Here is a 24,110-nt window from a genome sequence, read left to right on the forward strand (position 1 = left end):
GGGGCCCGCAGCCCGGCTCCCCGCATCTCGGAGGAAGTTCGCTGGCGTGGCGGATGCGACAACCCGGCTCCCGCAGTCCCCGTCCGCCGCCCTCCGGTCCTGTCCCGGCGCCACCGGCCCCACCGGCCTCAGCGCCCCCCAGCGCGGGCTGCGCGTCCTCCCGCCGCGACTCGGGGCCCGTCACCAGGAGCGCGAGGGAAGCCGCGGAACTTGGTGTGAGGGGCCGGCAGCCCGCACGGTGTCAGCCCGTGACTGTGGTGGGTGACACGGCGCGCGAGGCGGCCCGGCACAGGCGGACGTGGAGCCGGGACCCGCTGGGTGGGGACGCCGAGCCTGGCGGGTGACACAGAGGGGACTCCGTGTGTCGGACACAGTGTGTGCGTGTGACTGTATGTGAGAGAGACCCAGGTCACTGGGGTCACTGGATATGGGTGGCCTTCAGTGTGACCAGCGCAGGGCCAGGACCAGGCAGTAATGTGAGTGTAAGAACCACAAGTAACACAATGAGCCCGAAATCACGTGGGTCTTGGCGTGCGTGTGGGGGTCAGAGAGAATCAGTGTGTGTGTGTGTGTGTGTGTCCTCCCACCCACTCTCGGGACAGTGAGAAAGAGGAGGACTGTCAGGTACTTTCTAGCTAATGTGGCGGAGAGGGTGAGGAAGTTAGAGGCCCAGAGTTGCCCCCCAAGAGAGCACCCTCTTCAGGAGTTCAGCGCAGTGAGGGGGACGAACCCTATGGGACATGGCCTGGCAGCTGAAGAGCAACCATAGCTGAGTGGCATCTGGTTTAGTAGCGCTATACTATCTCACACACTCACACGCCAAACTCCCCACACCTGGCAGAGCGGTGCCTCTGGGTAACGTTTATTCTCAGTGGGCCAGGCTTAGTCTTGCTCTCAGATTCTACCCCTGCTGGGCCTTGGTCTCTCCAGTCTACACACAGAGGTGTCAAGCTGTGAATGGACTGTGAATCATCACTTTGGGATCCTCTATTGTTTTTGGGTCAACTGCCTCTGTTCTCCCCTTTGGGCAGAAAGATTGCATTGGAGGCTGGGGGCAGGCTACTGCTGGGACTGCAGGGATCCAGGGGCTGTTCCCAGGTGCTGGTCAGCATTAGAAGCCTAGCCCCGTCTGCAGCTAGCTAAGAAAACATCAGACTCCCACCCAAAGTCTGCCTGGTCCTCCATTCCAGAGTGGATTCATAGACCACATAGATCCTGAAATCCTAATCCATAGATTTTTTTTGGGGGGGGGTCTAGTTGTGGGGCCTGGGTGCTGTCCTCAGCTCTTCAGCTCAAGGCTAGCGCTCTACCACTTGAGCCACAGCCACTTCCGGCTTTTTTCTTTTTGCTTATGTGGTGCTGAGGAATCGAACCCAGGGCCTCAGGCATGCAAGGCAAGCGCTCTACCACTGAGCCACCTTCCCAGCCCTAATCCATAGATTTCTTAAGTCACTTCAGCTTCCTGGTTGGAGGTCAAGGAACGCACAGTTGTTTCCCAGGAATGGCCTTTGGTCTGGGAGGCTAAATTCTTGCTGGATTGCTGGGCAAGACCCCCTCCACGGCCTCCTACTCCAAGGTAGGGTCAGTGGGGTTCCTCAAAGTGGGTGGAAATTGGGCTCCCTAGACCAGGATGTATCCGTGGGGTGGGGGGCGAGGGGGGAATACTGTATCTGCTTTACGCAGGATGTGGAAGTTCTGTCTGCTTCTGTCATCCTCTGAAAATGTTGATTGTACTGGTGGCAGGGGCAGTGCCCATGCTCTGTTCTAAACACTATGATATGCTGTCTTGTTATCCTCCCCACCCCTAGTGGATCTTTTTCTGTTTCAGAGAAAGAAATTAAGGCTCAGAGAAGCAAAGTGGCTTACCTAACGCCTTGTAAAATTAGGATAGTGCCAGGACTGGAATTCAAGTCTTCTGACCCTGTGGAGATATTTAGAGAGGACCATACCTTCCTAGTAACTACTTGTGGCTTTCTTGGGCTTCCAGGCCTGATCTTGCCAGGGTGTCCCATTGTGAATTCGCAGTGTGATGTCTGTGCACACTCCATCAGATGTCACCAAAAGGATCTGTCTCTTGCCTTCTAAGAGCTGGCACTTGGCTTTGGAAGTGAGTATCCATTTGGCTTTGGAGTATCGAGAGTGAGTATCCATTTGGCTTTGGAGTATCTGGTGTTATCAGCACAGTGTGGCAGTTACAATTGACTTATGCCATATCTGAGTGGTCTCAACCCCCTTTGCTGTTGTTCTAGAAGTACTTTCCCAACTCTACTCATTTGCTATGAAGGGGAGCAGATGGAGTGAGTGACCTTGAGCTGGTGCCTCCTCCCTGGTCCTCTGTTTCTCCATTCTCCCTAGATACCCTCTTCCCAGATACCTCCCCAGATCTGCCCACTGTTTCTGCCTGGCCTAGAGCTTGCCTTAGGGATCAAGGCGTCCCTCAGTCTTCCCTGGAATGACTGGAGCTGTGTTTCTTGGGGCTGATGAAAATAGCTGTGTCGTGGTCTCCAGGGGCTGAGCCCAAGTTATTTCCATCCCTAGCGAAGAGGCTGAAATAGCTCAGGGCCTGGGAGGGAGAGAAAGAGAAGGAGGGCTAACCAAGGGTTAACCTCTCCTGTCCCTGCTTTGGTGGAAGGCCCCCAGCTCCACCCCTCTGCCCTGCCCCAGATAGACCTTTCTGGGAACTTGGGCCTCTAGAGATGACAGTGGGCCAGGCTGGGTTTTTACTGTGGCCCCAGTTCCGACTGGCATAATAGTTGTGCTAGAGAGTTGTCTGTGTTCAGCCATGGAAGGGAGATACTGAGGGGCAGACACTGTGCCCTATACATAAGTTCATAAGTCAGATCCAGCAGGCCCAGCTCAATTTTACAGAGCGCGAGACTGAGCAGGGACTCCTGCTGTTCCCTCTAGACAGGGTACTTATCTTTTAAACTACCACTCATTCCCTGACCTGCTGGACACCAGCCAGCATAGGAAGCAGAAAAGACACACCCCCAGAAAACTAAGCCATTCTCTTGGACCTGCTCTGACCCTGCTCTTGTGCCCAGACTCCTATAATACTGACCTGAGGACTTTTTCTCCAAGATCTTGAAACTTTCATCTTCACTCACATCTCTCCCTACCAGATGCCTCTAGTGCTGCCTTTGTTACACCCTCTTTTTAGAACGCTCTGAGCCATCTAGCCTGTCTCACCCAAGAAGCTCTCTGAGCCTTGTCAATTCATCTTCAAAAGCACAGTCCACCTGCTGTGCATCCTTCTAGCCGCTAGGGTACAGGCACAGGTGTGGCTACTTATGCTGACTGGTGGTCTGATCAGCAGCCTGCCCCTCCCACTCATGCTGGTGAGGTCTCTATTGAGGAAGGGCAACCACCTGGGATCCCAGTGCCTGTTTGTCAGGAGCCACAGGGAGGTTTGCTCCCAGGTCTCTGAAGCTCATCATGGCTTGAGTCTGAGTTTATGCTAGGGTGGAGGCAAAGGCTGAAGTCCATTCCTGTGGGTCAGGGGTAGGTTTGGTGCTTGCCCTTCTCAGACTCTCATTCTGGGCCAGCAGGGAGACTGTCCTTGCTGAGGCCTTGCTATGTGCCAGGCCTTGGCTCAGCATCTCCCACAGCAGCACTTGACAGAGACCCCTCCTTTCTAAGTTGTTACGGGGGAGCTAAGACTCAGAGCACAGGGAATAGTCCCAGTCTGCTACACACAGTTCTTACCCACACAGCCCTGGCCTAGCCCCAGGTGGGAGGGGAGGGCTGTGTGGTAATGCTGGCATCAGTTTCCAGGGAAGGATGAGGCTATCCTAGCTAAAACAGGAGCAGGAATTATTGATGGGATATTCAGTGCCTGGCCTGGCCTGGGCTAGCCTGTTATGGAGCCAGGTGGATAAGAGGTTGGGACCAAGGAGGAGCCTTCTGCCAAGTGGATAAAGTGGACCAGGAAGGGAAAGATTTTACCTAAGATCACCCAGCAGGTCCTGATCATTCTCACCTCCCCACCCCCACCCCCCACCTCAGCCAGGTTTGGGTTCTAGGATCTACTATCTGGACAGTTCTAGTACTGAACCCCAGGCTAGGTTTGGTGCTGCGGGTGGGGCTGAAGGAGCAGAGGACTGGAGCCAGTGCTGTGTCCCTGCTGAGTCCCCAGCCCTGACATTAGTTAGGCCCTGAGGCTATGGAATCTCAGCCTCATGCTTCTGAGTGTCATCAGCGCCTCCAGTCACAGGCAAGAAATGGAAGGTCTAGAGAGGGAAAGGTACTTGCAGGACTCTGGTGTCACAAAGATAAGTCTGTCAGACTTGAAGTCCAGAGTTCTTTCCTGAGCCACCCTGGGAAAGATGAGCGCTCTATAAATAACTGCCCATGTGGCTATGAGAGTGTGCCCTGGCTAGTTGGTATACATGGAGGGGGATGGAGAGGAGTGTCTGCAGCCAGTGAGAGGCAGGGTCTGAAGGTGGTGGAGAGAAAGACAAAGGGCTTACAGAAGGTGCTAAGCTTGGCTTCCTTTGCTTAGGGCAAGAAGGAAATGAGAGAGCCGAAGGTCCTCCTGCAGTGTGCCCACTCCTGTACTTACTGCTTGCCTGCTCAAGGTCTTCCCTGCTCAAAGGGCCTCCCTGCTGCTAGCAGAGGACTTAAGACACTGCAAGCCAGTGGCTGAGGGGTCCTGCAAGGCAGTCTTCCTGCAAAAAGGGTGTATGGGCTCCAGCCTGATTGTTAGAAGAGCTGCTGTTCGCTTATGCCCTCTGGGTTTTCTATCACACTGTAAGGTTGGCTGAAGAGGCACAGATGCCTATTACGGAGAGGAAACTGAGGCTTGGACTGTTGTACTGTCCCTGCTCGGCACTTCTTTTTTTTTTTTCTTTTTTTTTTGGGGGGGGTTCTGATTGTGAGGCCTGAACTCTGGGCCTGGGTGCTGTCCCGCAGCTCTTCAGCTCAAGGCTAGCACTCTACCACTTGAGCCACAGCGCCACTTCTGGCTTTTTTTTTTCTTTTTTGCTTATGTGGTGCTGAGGAATCGAACCCAGGGCCTCAGGCTTGCAAGGCAAGCGCTCTACCACTGAGCCACCTTCCCAGCCCCACCTGCTCGGCACTTCTCCATCTTCTTAACTGTGGCCTCGCCTGGCATAGAGACAGGTGGGCACAAAGCTGGGCTAGGAATGGACACCGGTGTCCTCCCAGGAAGGTCAAGGAGTTTCTACCCATGCTGCTGGGTAAGCTTGGCTTTGATGTTTAGCTTAGGTTCCTGTTCTAGCCTTCGGGAGACTGTGGTGAGAACTGGTACTCCCTGGCTATCACTGCTTGCAAGAGCTCCAGTATCCTCTTGCAGAGAGGAGGACTTGAGGCTTAAAAAGAGTAAAGGACCTACCAAAGTTTGAGCCGAGATGAATCATTCAGAACCCAGCCTCATACCTCCCATATCTGCCATCAAAAACTTGTTCAGCCTAGATCTGAGCACAGCTCTATCTGTTGGGTCTTGGGGTGGGAGGAGGAGGGGAAGGAGAGAGTGGGTGGTGGGGCTGTGATCTCTACTCAGTCTCTCTCAAAAGTTTGCCCCAGTCAACTAGGTAGGAATGGTGGGGACAGAGCCTGAACTGAGCAGGCTCTGGGTTACCCGGGCTTGTTAGTGATTTAGTGTCATATGTACAGCTGGGGTGGGCTGCCGCAGGGGGGTGTCATCTAGCCCATCCCAGGCCCCTTGCTGTTCTGTCTTGGGATGAGAGAATGTGGCCCAAGGCTGGTCCATGGTGTTGATTGTATCAGATTGATGGTGATGCTTTAGCAGGCTGGGGTGGGGCAGGTGTGCCATAACTGGGGATACAAGCCAGGACTTCCTAATGTCCACTCCCATCCCAAAGTAAGTAAACCTGTCTCCTTTGAGACCATGTCATTACAAGTTACTACTCAACTTCGCCGAGCCTCAGGTTCCTCAAGTGTGGAGCATGGACCCTTGTCTTTGAGAGGTTCTATTAGTAATCAATCTGGAGAGAGAATGAGGTATGCAGTAACTGCTTAGTGAGAGGATTATTGGGGAACCCCAGATCTGGCTCAGAGATGATTGTCTGGTCAGAGACATCCCCTCCCATAGCCTAGACTCAGTACAGGAGGGAGAGAGATTGCATTCATACAATACCCAGACTGGGAGGAGCTTCAAGAGCCAAGTCTGGCTGCCTCAGCCCTTTTCTGGGCCTCAAGGAGCCAATTATCCCCTCAGCCTCTCCTGCCCACTTCACCCACTTGAGCCACTGCAGTGTAGACCCAGTGGCAGCAAGGAAATCTGAAGAGCGGCACCATGCCTAGCTCCTGGGCAGATGGCTGCAGCTGTTTCCTGGAAGCATGATGGTACAGGACTAGGGGACCACTAATTGAGAGGTACCCAACCAACTTGGTGACCCGGGAGACCGTGGCTACCCAAGGCTATGGGGAAGGTTGTGAGGAGTGACCTCAACTGAGTGACCCTGAGCCAGGATCTGGACCTTTCTGGATCCCCAATCCCAGCAGTAATCTTAAGCAGCTGGGCTCGGGACCTCTTCCTCTTTCTGGGATTTCCCAGGCTTTCCCAGTCTTCCTGTTTCCTATAGTTCTCAGCACTCTTTCCTGCCAGAGCTGGCACTGATTGGCATAATAGACAAAGGAGCATGGGTACAGGCAAATCTCAGAGGTCCCTGGGACTGCTAGGAGGGGACCTTGTCTAGGTCTTTGTAGTAGTCCTTCAGTTGTACCACCTTGTATGTGTTCTATTTCCCTAGCCTCTGCCATCAGGTTGGTAAGCAATCTGGGAACGTCACCTGCCAGGCCAGGTTCTAAGCTTCTGGTGGGAAAGGCAGAGATGATTCAGTCCTAGGCTCCATCCCTAGCTGTGTGACGGCTGCTGATCTCAGTTTTCCCAGGTAAGGAACAGAAACCCTCACCTCTCCTATGAGAAGTGGAGGTAATCCAGAGTGAGCCAGGCCTAGAGTGGTGAGTCCCTTTCCCTGTTATGGGAGAAGGGAAAACAGGCCCATGTTTAGCTGCCTCACTGCTGCCCAGTGTGGGCACTGCCCTACTTCAGCCCCAGTTGCCAGGGAACCACTGGGTCCCTTGCTAACCTGGATCTCTCTATTGATGGGCAGTCTTTGTGTTCCTGCCTAGTGTGGCCACCACTGAGGGAGGCCTGTGTCCAGCTGTGTTTCCAGGCAACCCTCCTCTTGAGGCTGGAAGGAGGTCCACAGGGCCTGGAACCACTGGTGGCTGGGAAGCAGTATCTGCTGGCTCACCTTACCTTGCCCCAGGTGGGCCTTGTACCTGCCTGCCTCCGCGTCCCTCTGTCCCCTCATTTGGCAGGCAGCCCAGCTGCCTGCTGAGAAGCAAATCATTTAGTGCCTCTCCCTCTTCTGCTTAACCCTTCGGAGATCTGAGAGACCCTGGGGAAAGTGCAGACTTCCGGGGTTGCAGCTGAGGTTGGGAAGTGTGGTGCCTCTGTCCACCCAAACTGTCTGTCCCGAATTCTTCTCCTATCCCTTCTTTCCCCAGAGGGGCTGAGGGAGTACCTGCTGTATGCCTGACTCTATGCTAGGCATTGACATAAATATAAAAAAGAATCTCACCTGTGCTTCTCACTTGCTGATGTGTACATGCCCCTTCCTTCTCCACCATTTCCATGTGGGGAAACTGAGGCATGGTGAATACCGTTTGAGGGCTTACTCTGTTAGTCCTGTTGCAATAATTAAATGTGAGTTCTCACATTTCACTCCCATGACAGCCCTCTGCAGGGGAGTCCACAGCCAGAAAGCCAGTGAAGAGCAGAAGTTGGCTTTTGCCCCAGATCTGTTCCCTCATTAGCCCAGGGCTTCAGGTCCAGCTTTAGACCCACTGCCTAACCTGGACTCAGGGTTCTTTTGTCTTCAGCTTGCTCTCTGTCCCCCTTCCCTGGCAAGGCAGGGCCATCTACTGAGGACACATTTTCAGCCTCCCATCCCTTGGGTAGCAGAGTTTTTACCCAGCAGTGCATGCCCTGTGGTTGGGGGAGACTTCCAGGAGGAAGTGACTTTGAACAGAGCTCTGGAGGAAGAGGAGGTGTTGACCAAGCGATGGGAGGGGTTTCTGAGCTGAGGAAATAGCAGGTAGTGTGTGTGTGTGTGTTTTTCTGAGAGAAGCTTGAAGTGGCTGGTGTGTGCGTATGTGTAGGGGATTGGCAGAGGGCAGGGCGTCAGGATGCCATCCGGAGGGTGGTGGGAACTGGCCCAGAGCCATCCCAGAGCTAGGCTGTGGGATGGGGCTGACCTTAAGGAGTCTTGGGGAATTCGTTGGAGGGGAGGGCCTGGCTGGAGAGGAGCAGGGGCTGGAGTGACCCTGGGGGTTCAGTTCTAGGAAAGGGGAAGCTGCCTGAGCTGGAGGCCCGTTCAGAGCTTCCTCTTTCAGTGAGGCCTTCAGGGTGGCTCTGCCCTGAGCCTCTGACACCTCCAGTTTCTACTGTAGCTGGAGGGCCTGGTGTGGTGCTGCTTGTTGGCTTTGGTCTGGGGAATTTCTGGCTTTGAGCTTGGGCGCTGTTTTGTAGTGCTGGGTCTGAGGAAGCCCTCCTTGCCTTCATGAGCCCATTTGGTAGAGGCTGCTGCTCCAGCCCAGTCCGGGGGTCGGGCTTTGTGGTGAATAAAGCAGACATCCTGGCCTTGCCTGTTGTCTGGTTGGGGGCAGGCAGTAAACAAGTAAGCAGACAAATACTTAATTACAAACCTGCAGCCTCTAGAGAGAAGGAAATCCCATGACCTACTTGAGGTTCATGACAACCTTACCTCATTTGAAGCTCATGACAGCCTTTTGCCCTGGGGGATACATACCCCCATCTTGCAGATGAAGAAACTGAGCCCGGGAAAGCCAAGGGGCTTAGGTCCCACAGGGAGTTGGTGGATAGGTTTAAAATTGGAGGAAAGGTGGCCTGTGAGCTAGCTCACTTCCTTCTCTGTTAGAATCTGGTACCCTCGTTCCTCATCCAGTGTGACTGGAGGTGGCTTTCCTCCTTCAGGTCATTAGAGGTCCTTGGGCCTCGTTCTCCCAACTCTGCTGGCTGTCGTACAGGTAGCCCTTGGGAGGTGCTGGGCTTTGGGACATTATGCAGATTATCTGATGGTGGGTTATTCCCAAGCCCTCCTCTCAGCTGAGGAGCTTCTCCCTTTGAACTTCAGTTTTCAGATCAGAGTTTCAGGGCTCTGGCTTGAGGGGAAGAGGTCTGAGCAGCCTTTGTTACACAAATGTGTGCATGGGACTTTCTGCCTGACCAGGCAGATCTGGCAGGGGGCTTGGTCTGGCAGAGTGTAGGGGCTGGGGCAGCCAGACTGGAGTAAGTGCTGGTTTGGAGTAATTAGAAGGTGCATAATTAGAAGGCAGGAGGGCGCTAGGCGGCGGATGTCTGTGAATGTACCAGAGTGGACACGCTCTGGCTTTGAGTCTGGGCCCCCGACCCTCACTTTCTTCCTGGAAGTCTTCAGATTACAGCACTTCACACTTGTCTGCAGATGAACAGCTGCACAGCTCCTCCTGAGGGCTCAGGTCACACAGCAGGTTTTACCAGGGTTGGGTGGCCCTGGGGCCCTCCCTTCTGCAGCTGTTTTGCTCTACTCTTTACCCGCTGCCTGGTGCTCTGGGCTGGCCTATGGACATGGAGGAGGATTGGGACTCAGCCTGCGGTTTGTGTTTGAGCCTGTGAGTTTAGAGCCCTTTTGAAGGACTGGGAGATGGATTTGAGCCTGGTGCAGGGCCTGAGCCAGATCTGTGTGACAGAATCTGGAAGTCTTGTGACCTAATCTGAGGACGGACAGGTCAGGGGATGAGTCAGGGGTGCCATCTGTTGAGTGTTGACTGCCAGATGTGTCCTTTACCTACTCTATGGCCCGGACTTCCCTGTCCCTGGTTTTCCCCTCAGCTGGCCTGGGGCCCAGAGCCACAGGCTGCCAGTGACCTGGAGAGTCCCAAGGATGATGTGACCACTACCCCTCCCCCTCCCCTGGGTGTAACTCAAATCCCTGGCCCTGATGAGGCTCTGTGCCCGGCCAGGCCCAGGTCAGGCAGGTGGATCAGTTTCCTTGGCTCCTTTTCCAGGTGGGAAGCGGGATTGCCCACCTGAGAGTGGCTCTGGCAGGATCTGGAACTTTCTGCAGGCAATGTGTCTCCAGCCAGGCTTGGAGCCCTTCACCCAGGCCAGTGGCTGGGCTCTGTGAAGCCTGGGAGCAACCTTGGGTTTTGGAGGCTGTGTGTACTCTGTGCTGGAGCCTGGTGCACAGCTTAGTCAGCCTTCTGACCCTGAAGCCAGGCCCCTGAGAAATGCATCGAGGAACTTCCTCATTCTGGGATGGTCTCTTCTGTTGTCTGATATGAATCCTGTGCCTGCTGCCCCCCCCCCCCCCCCAGCCTTGTCTACTGGCTGAGGTAGCCTGGGCCTGAGGATCCAGGACTGGAGTGGTAAGCTGGGGACTTAGCACAAGTGTTTTCTAGATTTTTACACTTTGTACAAACCCTTATTTCTTCTCACTTACCACAAACTAACAGCAGAACCACTCTCTCTTAGTCCGTCTGCCATTGGTGTTCCTGCAACTGAGCTCCCTGAGGACAGGGCATCCTCTGTTGTGTTCATGACTATTTCTCTAGCGACAAGGCCATGCCAGCACAGGAGGTGCTGGAGATGAGGGGAGGCTTCCATGACCACCCCAGCCTTACAAGTCTGTTCGGGCACTGGGCAGGCAGAAATGCACAGAGGAGAGGCCGGCCTCTGATGGAATGGGCAGGGGAGAGAAGGCTTCTAGAAAAGCATCCAGAAAGAGGCTTTGACAGGTGAGGGCCAGGGCTTTCCTTAGAATTAAAGTAACATGAGTGAAGGCGGAGGAGCGTGAGTGTGGCAGGTTTGCTGACCTGGCAGAGTTCTGGCTGCCAGGAGCTGCCGTGAGAGTAGAGAGGCAGGGCTTGGCGGGAGGGGGATGGGCATGGCATTACCATCCTCGCAGCCTTTGGCCCAGGCTTCCCCCATGCTTCCTTCCTCCTTCCTTGCTTCCCTGTGATGCTGTGCCACTGGGTACCTGGCTGTTTATGGAAGGGGAAGGAAGCCCTTCCTCCTGGAAAGCCTCCCAGCCTACAGAGGTCAGTGTCAGCCCTTCAAGCCTAGCCAGGCTGGGGAGGCTGGTCCCAGACAAGCAGCCCCACCCTCTGCTCAGGCTTGCACCTGGGGGTGTGAGCAAGCTGGCCACCTGCGAGTGTCTGCCTGCCCAGCAGCACCATGCCAACTCCTTGTCAAGTCCTGTCATCCTGAGAGTTGCCTAGGGGTAGGATTGAGGGATAGCAGCTGCCTGTCTGGCCAGACTTGTGAGCCTCCCTTCCATCTGCTTTAGGCTGGTGATCACTCCCAGGCCTGATGATGAAGTTGCACCTGCCATGCCAGCCCCTGTCCTGCCTCTTCGTGGTGAGTTGGAGATGGGACTGGGCTGGGGAGAAGTCAGAGGAGCTGATCCTGAGCCCTGCACCTCAGCCCTCCAGGGAACAGGATGCAGATGCCGCTCGGGTCCCTCAGGCTGTGGGAGGCTACAATCTTCAGCTCTTCTTGGGAAATGTTTGAGCCAGTCAGACCATAGGAAATACCTCCTGGCCCACACTGGCATGAGATGGTGACCCAGTGGGGGTAGCCTCAGCCTCCCCTCTGCATGCCATCCAAGACAGAACACAGCTTTCCCAAGCCATGCCCACCCAGGCTAGGCTATGGACTTGCTGGCATTTTCAGCATGGTTGAGGACCTTCTGGCCAGCAGGCAGCTGGAGGCACAGAGGCAGGTGGGGAGAGTGGGCTAGAGACCTGGAGGAAATTAGAGTTCCAGGACTCAGAGACCTCATATGCTGGAGTTCAGGCCTCTACTGGTCTAGGGACCTAGATTCCAGATGTAGAATCTGAGAATCAAGCCACCTACACCTACCAACTTGGAGGAAGTGTCTTGGACTCTGGTCTAAGTTATCTTCTTGCTGTAACACTGGAAGCTCAGGGAAGTCAAGACTTGGCCTTAGCCAAGAGGCCTCTAAGCCATAGCAGGGACTGGCAGCCAAGTCTAGGGAAAGACCAGATCCTGAGATATTCTACCTCCAGGGCAACTGACTGTGTTCTGTGCCTGGCACCCCACCAAGCTGCTTAGACCAAATTGGAGGATTGAGTCTCCCCACAGCAAGAGGAGTTCAGGGCAGACAGTATAGGCCTGCGACTGGGAAGCAAGAAAGTCACTATGGAAGGGCTAGAGACAGGTGTTGGTGTTGAAAAGACCTTACACTTGAAATGTGGTATGCTCTGTTTGGGTGCAGGGGTGTGAATGGGTGCTTGCTGCAGGGAGAGGCCACAGAGGAGGAGGTGGTCTCAAACTCAGCCTGGGGCTCAGAATAGTAAGCACCAGCTGCAGACTTGGCTCCAGGGATAATAAACAGAGGCTGGTTAATGACATGCCCAGCTGTGAGGGAGGGTGGGGGAGGTGGCAGGAAGGGGACAGTACTGAGAGAGGAATTCGGAAGCATTTCCTCATTATTTTTTTCTGATTAGCTAGAAGGGGTATAACTCTGACACCGAAGTGCTTGAGGCTGTGATTCACTTTCCATCAGTAGATACGGTTCTCTCCTTACCCAGGTACTGACAGTACAAGCCTGAGACAGGACGGTTTTTCTTGGCAGTGTTAGGGATTGAGGTTAGAAGAGTGCTCCTTAAGCCTGGGTGATGTGGTCAGTGATTCCCATTCGTAGGGCCTCAGGAAGCCAGCAGTAGGTGGATGACCCTATGGGACCCTAGTACCTCTCCTGCCTTTCACCATGCTCCCAAACTGTGTTCTTCCAGCTGCTTCTCTGTCCTCTGGCCACTCTGACATCAACAACCCCGTGGCTGTGTCCACCTGGAGAAGAGCCTAACCTAGTAAGTGTTGAGACCATCTCTCTGTCTCCAGAGGGAAGAGGGTGGAGGCCCAGGCTGGCCTGGCCTCCCGGGGACCTTAGGCTTGGCTGCTGGTCTTGTTCTCACCCTCTCTCTCCCACAGGACCCAGGTCAGGCCACATTATGCAGGTCCTGCCCCCCAGGCACCTTCTCAGCCTCATGGGGTTCCCGCCCATGCCAGCCCCATGATCGCTGCAGCCTCCGGAGGAGGCTGGAAGCTCAGGCCGGCACAGCAACTCGAGATACACTGTGTGGAAGCTGTCAGCCTGGGTGAGCATGGGGTTGGAGTGGAGCTCATGCCTGAGAGACCAGAACTCCAGATCTAGGATTCTAGAGCCTCAGTCTTCCCATCTGTGTAATGGATGGGGCAGAACCATTGAGGGAACTGGTAGGAAGGAAGCCAGCTTCTCTGGAGGACAGTTGTTTGAAGAAACACATAGATGTCAATAACATCTCTTCCTGCAGGTGGTTTGGGCCTTGGGGGGTCCCCAGTGTTCCATGTCAGCCATGTTCCTGGGCACCTCTGAGTACTCATGGTTGTGATGGTGAGTAGGGAGTGGGTCAAGGATTGTTGGTGTTGGGGGGTCCAGTGACTTAGCGCCTAGGAGCTCCTGCTGTGCCCATGAGAGGGGGCCTGGAAACATGCCAGCATTGCCCATTTGCTTCCAAATGGTAGAGACCATTCAGCAGGAGGTGGCCACAGGGGTTCATACCCTACCCAATCCCCTGTTCCTGCCCCAAGATCCCTGCTGAGGGACCCATGCTCACATGTACACACCTCCTCTCACCCCTGAGCCCAGCGTCCTGAGGCAGAGTTCACAGACCATGCGGTGGGAGGGTGGGCCCCTGAGTCCCTGTGCCCAGGCATGTGCCGCGTGTGCCCATCTGCCCACTCTTCACACCCCAGCACCAGGGACAAATGGAGTCTAATGGCCTGGCCATGCTGAGGCCTGAGGAGCCCGCCTTTTGGGGTGACTGACTGAGTAGATGGCCAAAAGAGGAAACTAGAACGGGGCAGGAGCCGGCATTGGTCTTCCCACGTGCATGGCAGCTGCCCTGGGCACATCAGTTCCCCGTGCTAACTCCGGCCCTGGGCTGTCTGTCTGTATGTTTGTTTCTCTATCTTCTCCACGGTGCTCAGAATGGGGGCGACGGGCCCGACGTGGCGTTGAGGTGGCAGCAGGGTCCAGCAGTGACGGGGAGACGCGGCAGCCTGGGAATGGCACACGGGCAGGTGGTCCCGAGGAGACAGCTGCTCAGTACGCAGTGATTGCTATCGTGCCCGTCTTCTGCCTCATGGGACTGCTGGGCATCCTGGTGTGCAACCTGCTGAAGCGCAAGGGCTACCACTGCACAGCCCACAAGGAGGTCGGGCCTGGCCCTGGAGGAGGTGGCAGTGGTGAGGCCCAGCATGGGGTGGAAGGCCAGGGGGTGCTGCTTCTGGGGTGGAGGTTGAGGCTTGGAGATGGGGAGAGGTGAGAGGTGTTGGAGGGATTCTCACTCTGGGTGTGATACAGTCCAGCTGAGGGGCTCTAGACTCCTTAGAGACTTAGGTGCAAGGGTTGGATGACCTTTGAAATATTCAAAGTGACTTCTGACCTTTGGCCTGGAACCAAAAGAATGGCTGTGTCAGGCTCCCAGGCAGCTGTCCTAGACAGACACAAATAGGCACTCAGGTTTCAGCTCCAGACTATGGTTCAAGTTACAGTTCCTGGAACCAGAGGGAGAGACACATTCTCCTATCCCACCCCAGGGTCCAGGGCCCTTTTCCTCTTCCCTACCTGCCCAACATCTATGAAGGAGAGGAGCCTGTATGCTGTCTTGGTCCCACAAGGATCTCTTGGCCAAGTCTAGAATGACATGACATCTCCATACTAGTGTCCCAGGCTGCCTGAGGATGGCCAGAGCTCCTTTTCCCTACCTGAAGCTATGAGGGGCAAGCAGGGTCAGAAGCTACAAACAGGCAGGTGGTGACTCAGGGCTGTTTTTCCTGGACTGCACTTGTCTTCCTAATGTAGTCCTTCCGGAAATTGTTGGATGCTGCCTAGGTGCAAGTCGGCTAGGCCCAGAACCCATCACAATGGCCCATTCTCAGACCTGTGAGGTTTGGGCCCCAGGTTTGCTGAGATTTGCTGATCAAACACCTGTGTTTAGCAGTCACATGGATAAGATAGGATAGAGGGAGAAAATGGGGAGAGTTTATAGGAGAGGTTGGGTGTTCTGGGCAGGGAGAAGCTCCCCTGGCCTGATGTTCCCTGAGGCTGACACAGTCTGCAGAGGTGAGGATTCACATGGCCCTGAAACCACTGAGCACTTGTGGCTACTGAGTACACAGAAAGCGATGTCAAGTGCTAAACGTGATGATGGATTTCTTGGAGTCACAGCTGTGACTATGGGCTGTAGGCGAGCCCATAGGAACAGGGCACCCGGTGTCTTGTCACCTAACGTGCAAAGCTCTGCTGCAATTCCGAGGAAAGCCTGGGGTGCCCTCTGCTGGCAGAGCTCAGGAGCTCAGCATCATGTCTCCTAGGTTAATGGTTCTCTTCTCTTCCCCAGGTATCAACCCCGCCTATCAGAATGAGGAAGCCAATGAAGACACCATTGGGGTCCTGGTACGCTTGATCACAGAGAAAAAAGGTGAGGAGGAGGTCTGATCTATCCAGTGCCTGGATGCAGAGGCTCTCCTCCCAGTGCCTGTCAGCTGGTGTGTGGCATGGTCTTGCACTGCTCTGCTTCCCTCGGGGGAGGTCCTGCTTGATGAGGGGGTGAAGGAAAAATTGCACAGTCCAGGATGGGGATGAGAATGGTGGTAGTCACAAGGGTGTCTGATGGGGTGGGGACGGGTGGTCCCCTTCATCGTTGGAGCTGGTTCTGACTACAGCTGCCCACAGAGAATGCGGCGGCCCTGGAGGAGCTGCTGAAAGAATACCACAGCAAACAGCTGGTGCAGACAAGCCACATGCCTGTGCCCAGGTGAGGGGAGCAGGACCCTCAGATCACCAGCCTGCCACCTAGGGGCTTCCCATTTGGGTCTGTTCTAGCTCATGTCACCTCTACCCCTCTTCTACCTGCTGTGGTGTCCTGGGCCTGGGCCTGACCCGTGGTAGTGACCGTTTCTACCAATGTCCTCCTGCAGGCTGCCGCCAGCCTCCCCCAGCATACCGCACATCTGCCCGCATCGCCACCACCTCCACACTGTGCAGGGCCTGGCCTCGCTCTCTGGCCCCTGCTGTTCCCGTTGTAGCCAGAAGAAGTGGCCTGAGGTGCTGCTGTCCCCCGAAGCTGCAGCTGCTACCACTCCTGCTCCCAGCCTCCTGCCTAACCCAGCCAGAGCTCCCAAGGCTGGGGCTAAAGCAGGACGCCAAGGCGAGATCACGATCTTGTCAGTGGGCAGGTAAGGGGAAAACACAGAAAGGTTAGGGAGACATATAATAGCAGCCAGTGGGCAGGCAGGGGGCTGGGTCACCTGAGGACTGAGGTCACACTGAGGCCTGACAGTGGGCCTTGCTGAGCAGCATGGGTGGCCAGAGACATCGGCAGTTCCTGGCCAAGCTGTTTCTCACATAGCTGTTGGGGCATCATCGTGGGAAGGGCTCAGGCGCCATGTCAGTCCTAGAGCTCGCCATCTGACCTGAAAGGTGCTGCCCTCTGCCCCCGGGGTTCTCCTCTAATGGGGGATGGCCCTGCCTCTTCTCCCCATAGGTTCCGTGTGGCTCGGATTCCTGAGCAGCGGGCCAGTTCAGTAATATCTGAGGTGAAGACCATCACAGAAGCTGGACCTTCAGGGGGTGATCTCCCTGACTCCCCACAACCTGGCCTCTTTCCTGAGCAGCGGACACTTCTGGGATGTGGCGGAAGCCATACAACGTGGTTGAAGCCCCCCGTGGAGAACAAGGCTGAGGTGAGGGCCTGGTCTAGCAGGTTTCCGTTAGCACCTGGCCAGCCCCGAGTGAAGGCTAACATAGGGGTGGTGGTGCAGGAGCCCTCTTAGCTCTGACCTCCTTTGCCCCTGTCCTCAGGAGAATCGCTATGTGGTCCGGCTAAGTGAGAGCAACCTGGTCATCTGAGGGCTGTCTGGTCTGAGCCACTTGGCCTGGCCCTGGGAGGTTCTGAAGGCTTCCTTTACAAGGCAAAAACTGCTGCGGGACTTGAGGACCAAGGTGGAAGAGCCCAGCAGCCAAAACGGCGAAGGCCATGGACTGGAGGTGGGACTGTTCATCCAGCGACGAGGTGGGCAGCCAGAGGGCACCACACTGAGTGCAAGAGCAGATCGAGATCCCCGCCCTGTCCCTGCCACCCCACATCCTTCCCTGCAGGATACCCCAGGCTTGTGCCTGCCCTGGCCATGTTATAGGAGCCCTAGGGGTCTGGGCTTGGCGGAGCTATGGCACCTGTCCCTGGTGTCTAGACTTTGGGGACCTGCTTGTCCAGGGCCCCAGAGCAGATGTGCCTCCCCTTCCTCTTCTGGCGGGGCCTGCAAAGGTAAGGGACAGAAAAGAGCCTGGAGCTGGAGGCTTGACTCCTGGATTTGAGCCCAGTACATGTTCTCAGCTTTCACTGGGTTCCAGCCTTTCTGACTGAAATGGAGAGAGAACAGCAGCTCATGCCTGGGTCCTCTCCAGTGCCCTGTAGGTTCTGGGCTGGGTCCTGCCAGGAAGAGCTTGACTCTGCTACCCCTCCCATTAGTAGCTTTATCTGGCCCATTTTGTGCTGCTTGCAGGGCCTTTGCCTTCAAGGCCCCCGTGGGGCTGTTCATCCAGGCTCCACCCACAGAAGGGGCTTAAATGCATGTGCCTGCCCCCACCCTGCTATCTTTAATGGAACTGAAAACTCCTCGGCAGGGCTGTGGTGCGGAGGCCTAGCCAGCCCGGTCACCCTCAAGGTCTCTGGAGCTTTGGGGAAAGAACCAGCCTGGTTACCCTCAAGGTCTCTGGAGGCTTTGGGGAAAGAAATACTGGTGGGGCCTCAGTGGTTTGTGTTGTCCCTGTGGCATTGTGTCTGTCCTCAGCCCTGGGCAGCCCAGGCCACTGCCTGCCCTGCTCCATCTGTCTCCACTCTGGCTTAGCACCTGGTTATTTATGTGAGGCCGTGCAGGCACGGGCCCACTGCCCATCCTGTTTATCTTATTTATTAAAACCTGCTGTCGTCGTCCTCTCCCTGCATCTCCATCCCATCCACTTGTTGAGTAATAAAAGGTGGAAATGGTGTCATGAGGAGGTTCCTTTTCCCCCCCACCATGCCTTCCCCAGCTCAGCTGCTTAAGCCCCACTCTGTGTCTCCCTATCCTGTTGCTGATAGACAGCCTTTCTTTCACCATGCCTGGGCAACAGGTGGAGGAGTCCTTCATGTCATCCACTTGTCACTGAGCTCCCCAAAGGGCAGGCTGCCCAGTGTGCGCCACGTTCATGTTTTAAAGTTGTCTAATATTCACATTCTCAAAAGTAAAGAGAAACAAGTGAACTTAGTTTGAATACTATTTTTAACTCCGATATTTTCATTGCAATATAAAATCAATATAAAAATTATGAATGAGCCTTTTGTTTTTGCTTTAGAATCTGGTGTATTTTTTACACATCTTGGTGTGAAGTAGTATTTCAAGAGCTCAAGAGCCATGTGGCCGGTGGCTATTGTATTGGAGCAGCAGTCTTGTGGAGCCTGGGAGACAAATGGGGGTAAGGAAGACACAGTGGGGGACTGGAGAGTGCAGGAAAAGGGAACACACAGGCAAAGGCCAGAACCTAAAGAGGGGAGCTGAAGCCAGTGCCAGTGGCTATGCTTTTAATCCTAACTAGTTGGGAGGCTGAGATCAGGAGGATCATAGTTTGAGGCCAGCTGGGGAATACATGAGACCCCCTTCTCAACTTATAAAAAGCTAGGCCCAGGGTGGTACATGCCTGTTGTCCCAGCTCTGCTGGGAAGCTTAAAACAGGCATATCAGGGTCCTAGAGTGCCCATTCAGGAAGCAGGGAATCAAGACCCTAATGGGATGTGGCTCAGTGGTAGAGCTCCTGCCTATTAAGTCTGAGGTCTTGAGTTCAAACCGTGGTAGTCCATTGATGGGGGGGTGGGGGGGAGAAGCTGAGTCCCTGTGGGTCAAGGCCAAGGAGGCTCCAGTTAGGTAGGAAAGAGACTAGTTGGCCTATCCCATCCACTTGGCCAGTGTGTACAGCAGGAATAGCTGGAGATGGGCCCCTTGAAAAGCTGTTTTGGCAACAGGTATCAGGGAAGCACAGAGGGCTCCTCTCAGGCGTGGGATTGGGGTCAGTTGGATGGGGTCCCAGGACTCAGTCCAGGTGCTGCTTGTGTCAGCCTGGCAGGTCTTGAGGCATCTGGGTCTTCAGGAGACGGAGCTGGGTGACAAGGATACACTCATGTGCTTAGGTGGCATTTATGCTGGGTCTGGGCTGGGTGGAACATGCCGTGGGGAAACGGGCCTGAGCCCCTCTGGGCCCAGCAGGGAAGGCACTGGGAGGCAGGAGTCTTGGTAGCCAGAGGAAGTGAGGGACCAGGAGGTATTAAAGCAATTGTGGACTTGGTGGGAGTCTTCTTAATCAGACAGGAAGGGCAGGGCCAGGTCCTGGAGGACCGGGGGAGAGGGGAGATGGCTCTATGAAGCTCTGTGAAAGCCTGCCTGTGCCAGGTAGAACCTTAGGTTCTGGGAGAGGTGTTTGTAAGTGGCCGTCACCAGTGTTTAGTACACTGTAACAACAGGGAAGAGAGTGACACGTGTACTCACAACTCATCTTCCCACAGCACACTGACGTGCTAGAAGTGACCCTTGCTGGGAACCGGATGTATGAAAGAGGGGTGGCCTGCAGGAGTCCAGAGCCTGCCTGTAGTGGGCATGGGTGGCGACGCTGGGGCCGCACAAAGAAGGGGGCTTCCCCTGGGCAGAAATCAAGGTGGGGTGTGGCCAGACAGTGACAGAGGAAACATCACCTTCAACAGAGGACAGGCAGACATGCTTTGAGATCTGTCCCCTCCCCACTGCTTTTCCCCAGGGCACAGGCTCTTCTGAGACTTCAGATGGGCAGGAAAAGGCCAGGGGCACCTCTAAGGACCCAGGAGAAAAGGTTTCACTTGTACTAGGAGGGGGGAAGGAGGATGCTGGGCAGCTGGAGGAAATTTCTGAAGCACCAAAGATGGTTAAATTCAGGGCAGGGCGAGGGAGGGCAGGGCAGGTGACTAGCGGCTATCACCAGTCCAGGAAAATGCTGCCTGCAATGCAGTGTACTTGGCTGCTGTTTGCCAGCTGTTCGTTGTATCTCTGGGTTTGGTTTCTCAAGCTTGGTTGTTCCCCAGTCAGCTAACCCATCCGCTTCATTTCACCTAGGCCTGGGATGGCACGTGGCTCACTTTGAGGTGGTGTAAGGATGACAGTACCCTGGGGCCGGGAAGGAGGTTGGCCTCCCTCCTTCTCTTGGCCTCTGTCTGCCCAGAGCCAGGCTGGTTGAGATCTCCAGATAATGTATCTTTGGCTGGCGCTTCTAGCACAGGGAAAGGCACACTCAAATGCTAGCCAGGATGGAGATGGAGGCTGGATCCAGGCTACCAGGCTGGTAAGGCCCCTGTATCACAGCACTGTCCTTCACTACCCCTTAGGGTAAGAGCTGGGTGGGGAATCAGATGCAGTGTCTTGGTCTGCCCCCTGGAGGTCCCTGCACACACAGAGATATTCCTGGCCATTCAGCTTGGCCTCCTTCCACTCACCTCCCTCACCACCTCTCTCTCTCTCTCTGTGTGTATGTGTGTGTGTGTGTCTTAAACAGTGACAAATGCTTGGCTTGCAGTCTTCCTGTTACTGCTCGTTGGGCCATTTTTCTTACCAGTTGAGCAGGCTAAACTGTATGTGGCTGGCCCTGGGAAGGGTTTTTGTTGTTGCTGTTTAACCATTTCTTTCTGATATGGAGATCTATCCCAAGTGCTCTATGTAGCTACATCCCATCCTCAATAGATGTGTACTAGGATTTGAACTCAGAGCCTGTGGCTTGCTAGGTAGGCACTTTACCACTGAAGCCATGCACCCATTCCCTTTTGCCTTTTCAAGTAATCTCATGTTTTTGCCCAACATCAGCCTCAGTCTTGATCTTCCTATGCCTCCTGCCTAGCTAGGACAATATGATCACCACTCCTGTCTTATTGATAGGGTCTTATTCTTTGCCCTGACTGGCCTTAAACTACTATTCTCCTGACCTCCTGGATTACAGGCCACTGTACCCATCCTCAGTGTCAGTTCTTAATGGCTTTATTGGCTCCTATTAGACAATTCACCCGGGTGCTGCAGCTGACTCTTCACAGCTTCCATCACTGTGGGATGCTGGACCAGACCCCCTGTGAAGCCTACTATGGGGTACAACACAGGGTCTTTTTTTTTTTATTGTTTTTCCAGTGTCTTGCAATATATATCCCAAACCAGCCTGGAATTACCTATGTAACCCAGACTGGTCTTGAACTTTCCCTTGATTCAGCCACCAGAGTTCTGGGATTACAGGTGGGTACCACTACACCCAGCTCAGAGAGAGAGCAGTTATTTCTTAACTGTTTATTTAAAAACAAGTTTAGAATCAATTTGGGGAGAAGCTCAGAGACTCCCTGAACCAGTTGTTGGGTCTTCTGTGCCTCCCTCCCCCAAGAACCACTCAGTCTGGTCACCTAGGACTTTTTTTCTTTTTTGGGAAACTTTTTTTTTAATAGTTATTGAATGTTCTACAGCTTACAGTAAATATAATTACAAACTCTTGGCTTCAATCTCTTTCAGAGTGATCACTATCTGATCTTCAAAACAAAACTAAACAAAACCCAAAGGAATCCAAAACAATAAAACCAAACCAGATTTACACTTCATACACACAAGTGAGGCCACAGGCTTTCCAATCATCATACTCCAGGCTGTATTTTGAAAACACCTCTAAATTCTTCGATCAAACTACTTGGAGGACACTGTTCAAAGGTTATTATTATTATTATTTTATCATTTTAAACATTTTTTTATTTTTAAAATGTGAGTTCCAATAAAATTTAAAAATTAGATTCCAACCTGTAGATTAAAATGAATTAAAAAATACAAAATCATATACAACGCTCTTTTCGCAGGGATGTTACATGCCATGAGAACAGGCTTCTCTGCGGTGTGACATGGAAGAGGGACGCAGATGCCGTGAAGTCAGGAGGGGACAGGCCCTGGGTCTGCAGAGATCATCAGACCTCAGGTGCCAGAAGCCCTGCTAGCCTCTCTTCCGTGAAGAGACATGGGTCACAACCCAGATCCAGATAATCCAACTGACCCCAGGCAGACTCTGGGCCAGTCCCACTGTCCCTGACTTTTAGGCATGAGGAAGAAGGCTGGAGCCTGAGGATGGCTGTACCCATGGGCTAGCAATTCTATGCAAAGTTGTTCTGTTCTCTTCAGGAAGGAAATCCCTACCAGGAATGCTGTGGGGCTCAATACCACAGCCACTGATTTCTGCAGCTAGGGAGGCATGTGTTGTTGTGTCCCTTTTGGCCAGTCCCAACCCTTGTGTTTCCTGGCTGGCCTCGACAGCATGCAAGGTAGGAAATGCCCATTGGAGAAACTGAGGGAGTGGGACCTAGGTCAGGCTCAGGCAAGGTTGGCCATGGAATGTTGAAGCTGGCCTGTCAGGAATGTTGAAGGCCAGGTCTTGGAGCCCTGTAATGCCAAATTTCCGACATTTCCTAAAAGTGGACATGGATGGGTAAAGGACAGACCCTGAAGCCAACCTGGCATGCCTCAAAAACCTGAGTGTCTTAAGTTACCTGGCTAGGTTTCTTCCACTAACCCTGCTTCCAAAGGTAGGTGTGGCCTAAACTCCAGGAGGCTGCATACCAGCAAGCAGCCTGCCTCCCCTCTGTCCATACTCCTCCTGCCTCTCTAGATTCCCAAGCTTGCAGCATGCAGGGGACTGCACACCAGCAGTGATGTGGAGAAGCAGAGCCTGCCCGAGGGTTCACTATGCTTTACATGAGGAGTGCAGTGATGGTGACTGATCCAGCCAGAATGCAGTGAAGACTACAAAGCCCAGAGCAGGGTCTGTCCCCTCTGGCCAAAAAGCAGAGCTAAGGAATTTGATACGCAGGGCTCTACTAGGCTTGGCTCAGCCTGTACAATGAGGATGCCAGAACTTGGTGACCAAAGGGCTTGTCCTACTTTTAAGCTCCATGTGATTTCTGAAGGCCATTCAAACAAAGCAAACCTTCCAAAGAAGCACTCCCAGGTATATGGAAGGAGAATATTTTAAATTTGGAACAATTTCAGTGGCCAGGGGTAAAAGATTAGGATACACGGAGCCTGCTTCCTCTGTGTGTCTCTCTAGGACCTGGCTCCCACCATGAAAAAGCAATCCGAGGAATTCCAGCTGTGATGTTTTTGTCCATTCAGGGTCTCCTTGAAATGCATCTTGCTGGATCTGTACAGGGATCAGAAAGCCAGTGTGTGCTGGCTTCCTGAAGATGCTTGGCACTTGAACACATCTTCAGTACTAGGTAGGCACTGTCACCTCTTAAGTGTTTTGTTCAAGTGAGGCCCTTTGTTGCAAATTCTCATCCCCTCTGTGCTGCCACCTGATATGCTTCTGGTCCCCAGGGCCATCACAGGCCTTGGCCCAAAGAAGTTCATAGGTCTGCTCAGCCAAGAGAACTGAGCTTCCTGCGTCTTCCCAGTCTTCCTGGGCTTAGAGGCAGACAGCCCTACCCTCCTCCAAGCTTGCTATTTGGACACCCAGCAGGTGGCAGCAGACAGAGCTTTACTTATGGGGATCCCTAGCCCTTTGGAGAATTAGCTTTCTCATCTATAAAATGCGAGTTTGGAAACCCATTGCTGAAGTACTTTGCATATGAAAAGAGCTCTGGCCAGCTGTGTGTGCCCCCGCAGAACATTCAGGGGAGGGAAGTGTATGTCAGGGCCACTGCAGACAATGAGAAGGAGCAGCACATTTGCTGCTGTCTCATGGGGACAATTACATTTTTGTTTTTTTGGTTATCCTTTTCCAAAGCATGGAAAAGTTATGTTTCAGACTTTCATGATTCAGACGCGATACAGTTTCCAGACTCAAACTTCCTGAACCCCAGGTTGCTGAGAACAAGGTCAAGTAGCAGTGCGGGGAAAGAACAGGTGAATGGAATATTGACCCCTGGCCTCAGCCACTGAGATGCTGAGCTGGGAGGGGCAGTGGCATGGGAAGAAGAGGTGT

At 54.0% G+C, this 24,110-nt stretch overlaps 1 protein-coding gene across 3 annotated transcripts; it reads left to right on the top strand.

The window, feature by feature from the left end:
• Window positions 1–8,061: 8,061 nt before the first annotated feature.
• Relt (RELT tumor necrosis factor receptor) lies at window positions 8,062–18,392 on the top strand. Of its 3 annotated transcripts, none has more exons than XR_001174980.1 (12): window positions 8,062–8,087; window positions 11,340–11,410; window positions 12,811–12,885; window positions 13,007–13,173; window positions 13,369–13,448; window positions 14,045–14,302; window positions 15,460–15,540; window positions 15,795–15,876; window positions 16,040–16,297; window positions 16,606–16,804; window positions 16,923–17,785; window positions 17,830–18,392. XR_001174980.1 is itself a non-coding variant. In XM_013014217.1 (11 exons), exons 2-11 carry the CDS (start codon window positions 11,363–11,365, stop codon window positions 16,968–16,970), a joined length of 1,296 nt encoding a protein of 431 aa, XP_012869671.1. In that variant the 5' UTR covers window positions 9,593–9,663; window positions 11,340–11,362; the 3' UTR covers window positions 16,971–17,789. The 3 variants fall into 3 exon arrangements, 1 of the variants encoding a protein (XP_012869671.1); XR_001174979.1 differs by lacking the exon at window positions 8,062–8,087 and adding an exon at window positions 9,593–9,663; XM_013014217.1 differs by lacking the exons at window positions 8,062–8,087; window positions 17,830–18,392 and adding an exon at window positions 9,593–9,663 and having other exon boundaries at window positions 16,923–17,789.
• Window positions 18,393–24,110: the final 5,718 nt, after the last annotated feature.

Source organism: Dipodomys ordii, unplaced genomic scaffold (assembly GCF_000151885.1).
Source record: "Dipodomys ordii isolate 6190 unplaced genomic scaffold, Dord_2.0 Scaffold22, whole genome shotgun sequence".
In the NCBI taxonomy this organism is placed as follows: Eukaryota; Metazoa; Chordata; class Mammalia; order Rodentia; family Heteromyidae; genus Dipodomys; species Dipodomys ordii.

What these genes read in the sequence shown, in the direction of transcription:
- Relt (XM_013014217.1), top strand. Translation starts at nt 11,363, where the DNA reads ATGATGAAGTTGCACCTGCCATGCCAGCCCCTGTCCTGCCTCTTCGTG. An exon ending in CCCTGTCCTGCCTCTTCGTG is followed by an intron (nt 11,411 to 12,810) that starts GTGAGTTGGAGA and finishes GTGTTCTTCCAG; the next exon opens with CTGCTTCTCTGTCCTCTGGC. An exon ending in CTGGAGAAGAGCCTAACCTA is followed by an intron (nt 12,886 to 13,006) that starts GTAAGTGTTGAG and finishes TCTCTCCCACAG; the next exon opens with GACCCAGGTCAGGCCACATT.